We start from the raw sequence: 10408 nt of genomic DNA, 5'->3' as shown, positions 1-10408 counted from the left end.
GCGTGTTCAACAGCGCGAACCCTCGCGTGCGCTTGCCTTCTGAACGACACCGCGTGGTCGAGCGCGCGCGATCAGGCTCCCGAGGCTGTTCGCGCAGCACGCAGGTTGTTTTCAAGATGGCGACGGGCAATCTGGTGAATGCGAATCTAACATTTCTGACTTCAATTTCACTCTGTTTCAACTTCATTTCATTTTTCAATCATTCATTCACTTCTGAATTCAATTCATATCAATTTCGTTTGCTAATTTGTTTAACAGTATTTGTTCGAAGACATTAAAATCTCGCGATTAAATCTGATGAGGAAGCCGCCATCCTGGATAAAGCGAGCGCTTGGTGCATAGCTCGGTGTCGTTCAAGTGGCGCTGCGTTTGTGCTGCGAGCGTTCGCGCTGTTGAACACGCCGCAGAAGATGCTACACTACCCCTCACCCAAGCGCAATGTGCCACACAAGCACGTCAAGCGCGTACGTCACTCGCTAACCGCCGCTCCTCTGTCATGGTCACCTCAGTGCAGATACAAGGTAAGGGCAAAGATCAAGCAGGCAATGAGTACGTAGGTGAATATTCGCTTGGCTTTGTTGTTTGATTTTGAGTTGCATATACACTTCTAGTGCATACCTATGAAGCACTCACGCAGGAAATGTTTATTTCCATTAAAGAGGGGAGATGTTATGATATATGACCGCCAGATGTCGCGTCGAGAACAACGTGTGTGTCGCGTGGTATGCACGCATGGTGTGGAAGCATTCCAGTTATTTAAAAAAAAACATATCTGCGTTGACTATGCACATGTGTGAGCATCAAACATAACAGGCTTATTCCCTATAAGTCTAGGGCGTAGTGTCCCTTCAGTCTATGGTTGGACTGCATATACAGTCTATAGTATAGATATATATATACCCTATTAATGGGTACAAATTATGACAAGTGGATCGTCTGAACAGTGGGTTATTAATGATTATATTTTTTGGTGCTGTGTGGTAGCAGGAGCACATCAAATATGTGATTCTGGTGGTAATAAGTACTTTCCGAATTTGCATACATTTCATGGTAAAATAGTTGTTTTATTTATTTATTTTTTTAATATTCAGAACCCAACTAAGCCTTTAGAGTTTTTTTTACAGAGAAAAATGATTTGCAAACTTTTAACAGTTGTACTCGTGGTTATTAAATCGCGCCAATTCACCAAGGCATCATACCGATAATCTACACATTTCTATATAAACTGAATAGTGTTACTACATATACTCGATTTTACAGTGCAATGAAATGTCTGCCAACACGTGCAACAATTAGAACATAGATCTACCAAGTATTGATAATATCCTCTGAGTTATCGCATCTCCGATCCTACATGGGCTTCCTCGGTTAACACGCTTAGTGTCGCCTATGTTAGTCTAGCGTGTGCCCTGACAAATTCTATGAGACTCGGAGGCAGCTGTAGCCTGTTCTCGTATGCAACGCTGTGTCTGACGATAACGCGTTTGCAGTGGCACTTCAGCGAATAATACTGCGCGCTCATTCTGCCATGTATCTCGTCGCTCGACTCCACGTTGCCGCGGAAATGCGTCGGGTTAATCCGGCGCCAGAGTTCGTACGGTGTCTCTCCCCGTGCGTTCACCACGTCGACGTGTGCACCGTGGTTGAACAGCAGCGCGTGCACTATCTGCACGTACCCCTCCCCTCCCTCTCTGCCTGCAAACATTGCCCTACAGAAGCTGTGCAGCGGGGTGTTGCCCTCGCTGTCGCGTGTGTTAACCTGTAGAAGTACGCCGGCGGACTCGCACGTCTGAAGGAGAGCTGACGCCGCTTGTACCACTGACTCCGCTTGTTCTGCTGGTGCTGCGTGTGCTCCTCGCTCACTCATTCTAAGGCTTCTCACCTCTGCCTGGCTGCCTAGTAAAGCGAGCGGCGTCCTCTTGTTACAATCAACGATGTTCGGGTTAGCTCCGTGTTTCAAGAGGTGAGTAATCATCTGTGTGAACGAAAGAATCGAAAATCGTTAACAACCCGATTTTACGTTCGTTCCTTAAAGAACAAGTTTCTTCGAGCATACTACATTTATTACTGTTGTCGATTACTAACTATTACTATTATTTAATTATTAACTATTAACCGATTACTATTACTGATTACCTTCATTATCTAGACAAAAATACATTGGAACATCGCTAAAATTGTCTCCGTCGTTCACAACGTACGCCCGCATTTTTCATCAGTCCCGAGTAGATTGCAGGAGTAGTGTAATGCGGTGAAACTATTTAATATATCTTTTATTAACTGTTAACCGATTACCATTACTGATTACCTTTACCATCTATAAGATAATACATTAGGACATTGCTCAAATTGTCTCCGTCGTTCACAACGTACGCCCGCATTTTTCCTCGGTCCCGAGTAGATTGCAGGAGTAGTGTAATGAGCTGAAATTGTCTCCGTCGTTCACAACGTACGCCCGCATTTTTCCTCGGTCCCGAGTAGATTGCAGGAGTAGTGTAATGCGGTGAAACTATTTAACATATCTATTATTAACTGTTAACCGATTACTATTACTGATTACCTTTACCATCTATAAGAAAATACATTAGGGCATTGCTGAAATTCGGGCTCAATCATTCACAACGTACGCCCGTAGTTTTACCTCGGTATGAAGTTGATCACAGGAGTCGTGCAACGCGGTGAAACTCCCCCTTTCTTCCGTATCGGTGACGTTTGGGTCGGCACCGGCCTCCAGTAGCATGCACATGATGTCCAGCCGGCCAGAGACGACCGCGACGTGCAGGGAGGTCACTCCGTACGAGTTCGCGGCGTTGGCGTCGGCGCCGTGTGAGAGCAGCATCCGCACCACCGCCTCCTTACCCTTATTCACCGCCATCATCAGCGGCGTCTTTTCGCTCATATTTTGAGCGACGTTGGGGTCGGAGCCAGCCTCCAGTAGCAGGCGCACGATGTCCAGACGGCCAAAGCGAGCCGCATGGTACAGGGAGGTCTGTGCTTGCGAGTCCGCGGCGTTGGCGTCGGCGCCGTGTGAGAGCAGCATCTGCACCACCGCCTCCTCGCCCTTATTCACCGCCATCATCAGCGGAGTCTCTCCGCTCATATTCTGGGCGACGTTGGGGAAGGCGCCGGCCTCCAGTAGCAGGGGCACGATGTCCAGCCGGCCAAAGCGAGCCGCATCGTACAGGGAGGTCTGTCCGTACGAGTCCGCGGCGTTGGCGTCGGCGCCGTGTGAGAGCAGCATCCGCACCAACGCCTCATCGCCCTTATTCACTGCCATCATCAGCGGCATCGCTCTACTGTTCGTCTTGGCGACGTTGGGGTCGGCGAAGGCCTCCAGTAGCAGGCGCACGATGTCCAGCCGGCCAAAGCGAGCCGCATGGTACAAAGAGGTCTGTCCGTACGAGTTCGCGGCATTGGCGTCGGCGCCGTGTGAGAGCAGCATCTGCACCACCGCCTCCTTGCCCTCCCACGCCGCCATCATCAGCGGCGTCTTCCCGCTCTCCGTATCGGCGACGTTTGGATCTGCACCGGCCTCCAGTAGCAGGCGCACGATGTCCAGCCAGCCAGACAAAGCCGCGTAGTACAGGGAGGTCCTTCCTTGCGAGTCCGCGGCGTTGGCGTCGGCGCCGTGTGAGAGCAGCATCCGCACCACCGCCTCCTCGCCCTCCCTCACCGCCATCATCAGCGGCGTCTTGGCGACGTTTGGATCTGCACCGGCCTCCAGTAGCAGGCGCACAATGTCCAGCCGGCCAAAGCAAGATGCGCGGTACAGGGTGGTCCATCCGTACGAGTCCGCAACGTTGGGGTCGGCGCCGGCCTCCAGTAGCAGGCGCATGATGTCCAGCTGGCCAGAGCAAGCCGCGTGGTACAGGGAGGTCTCTCCTTGCGAGTCTGCGGTGTTGGCGTCGACGCCGTGTGAGAGCAGTATCCGCTCCATCATCTGCTCGTCCTCCTCCACCGCCCTCATCATGGGTTTTCATTATAAGTTACTACATATACTCGATTTTACATTGCAATGAAACACGTCTGCCAACACGTGCAACAATTAGAACATAGATCTACCAAGTATTGATGATATCTTCTGGGTTATCGCATCTCCGATCCTACATGGGCTTCCTCGGTTAACATGCTTAGTGTCGCCTACGTTGGTCTAGCGTGTGCCCTGACAAATTCTATGAGACTCGGAGGCAGCCTGTTCTCGTATGCAACGCTGTGTCTGACGATAACACGCGCGCAGTGGCACTTCAGCGAATGATACTGCGCGCTCATTCTGCCATGTATCTCGTCGCTCGACTCCACGATGCCGCGGAAAAACGTCGGGTAAATCTGGCACCAGAGTTCGTACGGCGTCTCTCCCCGTGCGTTCACCACGTCGACGTGTGCGCCGTGGTTGAACAGCAGCGCATGCACTATCCGCATGCACCCCTCCCTCACTTCCACGTAAACATCTGCGAGCATCACCCTACAGAAGCTGTGCAGCGGGGTGTCGCCCTCGCTGTCGCGTGTGTTAACCTGTAGAAGTATGCCGGCGGACTCGCACGTCTGTAGGAGAGCTGACGCCGCTACATGTGCGTGTTGCTCACTCATCGCACGCCAATATTCCTTCTCTACCTCGCTGCCTATTATAGCGAGCGGCGTTCTCTTGTTACAATCGACGAGGTTCGGGTCAGCTCCATGATTCAAGAGAAGAGTAATCATCTGTGTGAACGAAAGAAACGAGAATCGTTAACAACCCGATTTTAGGTGTGTTCCTTAAAAAACAAGTTTCTCCGAGATTACTACCTTTATTACTGTTGCCGATTACTAACTATTACTATTATTAAATTATTAACTAATAACCGATTACTATTACTGATTACCTTTATTATCTAGATAAAAATACATTGGAACATCGCTAAAATTGTCTCCGTCGTTCACAACGTACGCCCGCATTTTTCCTTCGTCACGAGTAGATTGCAGGAGTAGTGTAATGCGGTAAAACTATTTAACATATCTATTATTAACTGTTAACCGATTACTATTTATATATTAATGCCTGTTGTTGGGGGCATTATGCTCTCATAGTGTTGCTGAGGGAAGGTATAGTGCCCGAGCCGCAGCGAGGGCACTATTCCTTCCCAAAGCAACTCTATGACAGCATAGTGCCCCCAACAACAGGCATTAATGTTTTTAGTGCATCACATGACATTGAAATCTACTCGGCAAATATGAAGTGAATAAGACAAAGTTTCTTAAACGAACAATTTCAATTTGTATTAAAACACAATGCGATAATAACAACGCGTCGCGCAAGCAATAGTGCCCGCTCAGGCGGGCACTATTGTTTCATAGTACCTGCGACGTTATCCAATAGAATTTCAACGATCTATTATGTGATGCACTAATACTGATTACCTTTACCATCTATAAGAAAATACATTAGGACATTGCTAAAATTCGGTCTCAATCATTCGCAACGTACGCCCGTAGTTTTACCTCGGTTCGAAGTCGTTGAGTACAGGAGTAGTGTAACGCGGTAAAACACCCCATTTCTTTCGTCTCGGCGACGTTGGGGTCTACGCCGGCCTCCAGTAGCATGCGCATAACGTTCAGCCCGCCAAAGCGAGCCGCGATGTGCAGGTAGGTCTCTCCTTGCGAGTATGCGGCGTTGACGTCAGCGCCGTGTGAGAGCAGCATCCCCACCGCCGCCTCCTCACCCCGCCTCACCGCCGTCATCAGCGGCGTCTTCCCGGTCTTCTTGTTGGCGACGTTGGGGTCGGCGCCGGCTTCCAGTAGCAGGCGCATGATGTCCAGCCAGCCAGAGCGAGCCGCGATGAGCAGGGAGGTCTCTCCGGTCGAGTATGCAGTGTTGTCGTTGGCGCCGTGTGAGAGCAGCATCCGCGCCATCGCCTCCTCGCCCCGGCATGCCGCCATCATCAGCGGCGTCTCTCCGATCTTCGTCTCGGCATCTTTGGGGTCTGCGCCGGCCTCCAGTAGCATGCGCATAACGTTCAGCCCGCCAAAGCGAGCCGCGTGGTACAGGGAGTTCCTTCCGTACGAGTCCGCGGTTTTGGCGTCGGCGCCGTGTGAGAGCAGCATTTACACCATCGCCTCATTGCCCTTACTCACCGCCGTCATCAGCGGCGTCACCCCGGTGTTCTTGTTGGCGACGTTGGGGTCTGAGCCGGCCTCCAGTAGCATGCGCACGATGTCCAGCCAGCCAGAGCGAGCCGCGATGAGCAAAGAGGTCTCTCCGTTCGAGTATGCAGCGTTGTCGTTGGCGCCGTGTGAGAGCAGCATCCGCGCCACCGCCTCCTTGCCCCAACTTATCGCCATCATCAGCGGCGTCTCGCCGATCTTCGTCACAGCGACGTTGGGGTCTGCGCCGGCCTCCAGTAGCAGGCGCACGATGTCCAGCCGGCCAGAGTTAGCCGCGTTGTATAGGGAGGTCTGTCCGCGCGAGTCCGCGGCGTTTGGATCCGTGCCGGCCTCCAGTAGCAGGCGCACGACCTCCAGCAGGCCAGAGTAAGCCGCGTAGTGCAGGGAGGTCTGTCCGTACGAGTCCGTAGCGTTGGCGTCGGCGCCGTGTGATAGCAGCATCCGCACCATCGTCTCCTCGCCCCCCCTCACCGCCCTCATCAGCGGCGTCGCTCCGTCGCTCGTTATGGCGACGTTGGGCTCGGCGCCGGCCTCCAGTAGCACGCGCATGATGTCCAGCAAGCCACAGCGAGCCGCCATGTGCAGGGAGGTCTGTCCGTACGAGTCCGCGGCGTTTGGATCCGCGCCGGCCTCCAGTAGCAGGCACACAATGTCCAGCTGGCCAGAGCAAGCCGCGTGGTACAGGGTGGACTGTCCGGAGTCCCATTCGTTGGGCTCGCGGCCTAATAAGAACTCATCCACCGCCTCCCCGCCCTCCCTCACAGCCTTCATCAGCGGCGTCTCCCCGCTCTTCGTCATGGCGACATTGGGGTCGGCGCCGGCCTCCAGTAGCAGGCGCATGATGTCCAGCTGACCAGAGCAAGCCGGCGACAGGACCCGCGCGTTCCCGCCGGCCACGGCTGCATGCAGCATCGTTCCGTCGCCACGGTAACGCGTGTGGAGGTCCGCTCCATTGGCTGCAACATCCGCGCTGGCTGTTTCGCAGGCGAGCATGAGAGGCGTTCGCCCGCATTCATCCTCCTCTTGAAGGGGCGCGTCATGCAGCAGCAGCTGTTTCACAATCTCCATCTTCTCTTCCGTCCTGTCCAGCGAAAGTGCGCAGGCGACGTGGAAAGGTGTCTCCATGCGTACATTCACGCACGATGTTTTCGCTCCACCTCGCAGAAGTTCTAACACTTTCTCAACGTCCCCACGTGAACAGGCAGCATGTAGGTCTGACATTCTTCTCCCAACTGTAGGCACACGTTGCACGTCTTTTTGTTGCGCGAGGGTCCAGTGCAGTTCACCTACCTGAAATGCACACCGATGTTCATGATGGCATGTAGAGTTGATTGCGATGTTAATATAGTTCATGACAAATCGAAATCAGCTTTGTTCTCTCTCCACGTATTCACATTTTTTATTATGAAGTCTCCAACAGATCAATGACAAAGGTTATTTTCCTAATAGCACAAAAGCTGAAGTCCAAGGCCAGGAAGCAAATCAGAAAGGGGACAAATAAAGTGATTAAGCCTGGAAGATTGCCAAAGCATGAACACATCCACTTAAATATGCCTGGGGACCACCGCTTTCCAATGCTCCACCAGCTTTGCCAAGTGCAACGCGCAACTCAGTAGCTAAACCTGCGCTGAAGCGTAATGGTGGTAAGACACAAATTAACCAGTGCAGTCCTGAACTATTTTGAACGGAATAGTGGAATAGGAGAAAGTGTAGAAAACAACTTGGTTAAAGAAATAACGAGAAGTGGTGTATCCATATAGAATCTAATTCTGAGATATTATTCATTTAGTGTAAGTGCTTAGATCTAACATTAAGTGAGACAGGACAGTACAGTGGATGGGTAAAGCCACAGGCACTTGGAACGTCTCAATCAACACGAAATGTATTTACTACCAGTATTAATGTTTCTCTACTCTATTTCGCCTATTATTGCCAATAATTACCCGTAAATGCCGGTCAAATGCTCATCTGCAACACACAAGTACACCACACGCCCGTCCTGTGCACAAACAACATGAATAAGAGAGTTATGTTTTTATTCACAAATAAAGATAATAACTCTCTTATTCATGTTGTTTGTGCACAGGGCGGGCATGCGGTGTACTTGTGTGTTGCAGATGAGCATTTGACCGGCATTTACGGGTAATTATCGGCAATAATAGGCGAAATAGAGTAGAGAAACATTAAAGCCGCACAATGTGCATCCAAACGCTAATTTCTCTAATACTAGACTAGCAAATACTTCGTGTCATGCATAATCACACTACCTTATGGCAAAATAAACTCTAGTTCCTGCCATTTCACTGCACGTTTGCTTAAAACCCACAAGAAAGAGGTGCAAAATCTGGTAATCTGGCGCCAACGCTAAATTGTTTGCCAAACAATTTTGCCAAGAATCGGTTAGGTGACGTCACGTTTTTATCTTTGCTACACCCGTACCGCTGTACCGCAGCACCGCTGTGCGGTTGCTTGGCAGGGCAACGTGAAAGTGTCAACACCATCGGAGAATTTGAACAACATTGGAGGTATTTTCAAATGCCGTTTATAAGACAACGCGCAGTGAAATGGGAGGAACTAGAGTCTTTTTTGTCATAAGGTAGTGTGAATATGCATGACACGAAGTATTTGCTAGTCTAGTACTGGAGAAATTAGCGTTTGGATGCGCATAGTGCGACTTTAAGACTTTGGTAGTAAATACATTTCGTTTTTAATTTACCTTTTTTTTATTGAGACGTTCCAAGTGCCTGTGAGTAAAGCGAAATAGTAAAGGTGTTTAGTTGGTGTAGGGACACCAGTTCCACGTGTCAGCTAGTTACCACCTAATACTTATTTTAATTTATGTATTTAGAAGACGCTGAAGCCTGCATGGCTAGATAACAGTCTATGCTGCAAGTAAAAATTATAATTAAAAAAATGCTTATTTTTCATCTAGCATTTCATTCACATTTTCATGTTATTAGCTATCGTAATTATAATAATGACAGTTTATCGGGCGCAAATCCAGTTTAGGCACCTTAGCCTAAAGGTATCACGAAGTGATGCACAGATTTCTGCGTATCATCAACTGATGCACAGACTTTCCGTAACTTTAACCCTAACCCTAATCTGTGCATCACTTCGTGATACTTAAGGAGTAAGGTGCCTAAAGGCCAAGACACACTGCAGGGACAGCGACCGACCATAACGACAAGTGACAAAAGTCGCGGCGACTGGGCACAAACACACTGCAGCGACCGACGTTAGGTCAAAGTTCACCCAGCACTCGATCGCCACAGTGGTACATATCATCACATGATCAAACGACAAAAACAACAACAATAGTTTCTAACTTTCTGAAAAGTCGTTTGTTGTTACGGTCGGTCGCTGTCGCTGCAGTGTGTCTTGGCCTTAATACCCCTTTCACATACACGGATTTTTCTTACGAGTCTTTACGGATCGCCAACTCGTAGTCAATCGCAAGCATCCGTAAATAACTCGTCACAACTCGCAGATACTCGTAAGGGTATCATCTGTGAAAGGATAGGCAAATTTTTTGATATGTCAAAAATCTTCTCACAAGTGTCCACGGATTGATTTTTTCCGTAAATAACTCGTAACAATCCGTAAGTATCGTAAACCGCTCGCAACAACACGTAACCATCCGTAAACTGCTCGCAATAATCCGTAAATGACTCGTAATAATTGTACGATTGTAACGGATTGTTACGAGTTATTACGAGCACTTTACGAATAGATACGTATACTTTACGTATTCTTACGTATTGTTTACGATTTGGGAAAGGCTGCAAAATCGAACACGTCATTTTCAGTTGTTATCAAGAAGTCAGAGAAGTCACATCTCTGCATATCTACTCTACAATATCTACAAGTAACAAGCATGGCTCCAAAGAGGAAGGCAGTCAACAAGTTGATGATAGATTGAGATTTGCAGGATTTTTATATATTTTTTGCCAAAAAATCGCAAGGACTCGTAAATATATATATACTCGTAACTAACTCGTACCTATTCGTAACAACACGTAAACAGGTCGTAACTAACACGTAAAATCTTCGATGAATCGTAACATTCCGTAATATATCCGTAAAAAGCTCGTAAAATGCCCGTAAGTTGCTCGTACTCGTAGTTATCCGTGACAAATCCATGACAAGCTGCACTATGCGGATCCAAACGCTAATTTCTCCAGTACTAGACTAGCAAATAGTTTGTGTCATGCATAATTAATCATGCACACTACCTTATGGCAAAATAAACTCTAGTTCCTACCATTTC

General features: G+C 49.1%; 1 protein-coding gene across 1 annotated transcript; it reads right to left on the bottom strand.

Moving 5' to 3' along the window:
- Positions 1 to 1071: 1071 nt before the first annotated feature.
- On the bottom strand, positions 1072 to 7053 carry LOC106806166 (ankyrin-3-like). Its single transcript, XM_014808031.1, has 7 exons — positions 6880 to 7053; positions 6109 to 6591; positions 4612 to 4698; positions 3719 to 3976; positions 3500 to 3667; positions 2642 to 3448; positions 1072 to 1975 (listed from the first exon to the last, which is right to left on the bottom strand). The coding sequence occupies exons 1-7, from the start codon at positions 7048 to 7050 to the stop codon at positions 1388 to 1390; spliced, it is 2562 nt and encodes an 853-aa protein (XP_014663517.1). The 5' UTR covers positions 7051 to 7053; the 3' UTR covers positions 1072 to 1387.
- Between the last annotated feature and the right edge of the window lie 3355 nt (positions 7054 to 10408).

The sequence above is a fragment of the Priapulus caudatus genome, unplaced genomic scaffold (assembly GCF_000485595.1).
Source record: "Priapulus caudatus unplaced genomic scaffold, Priapulus_caudatus-5.0.1 Scaffold8, whole genome shotgun sequence".
Lineage (NCBI taxonomy): Eukaryota > Metazoa > Priapulida > Priapulimorpha > Priapulimorphida > Priapulidae > Priapulus > Priapulus caudatus.
This window is presented reverse-complemented; position numbering and strand designations above follow the sequence as displayed.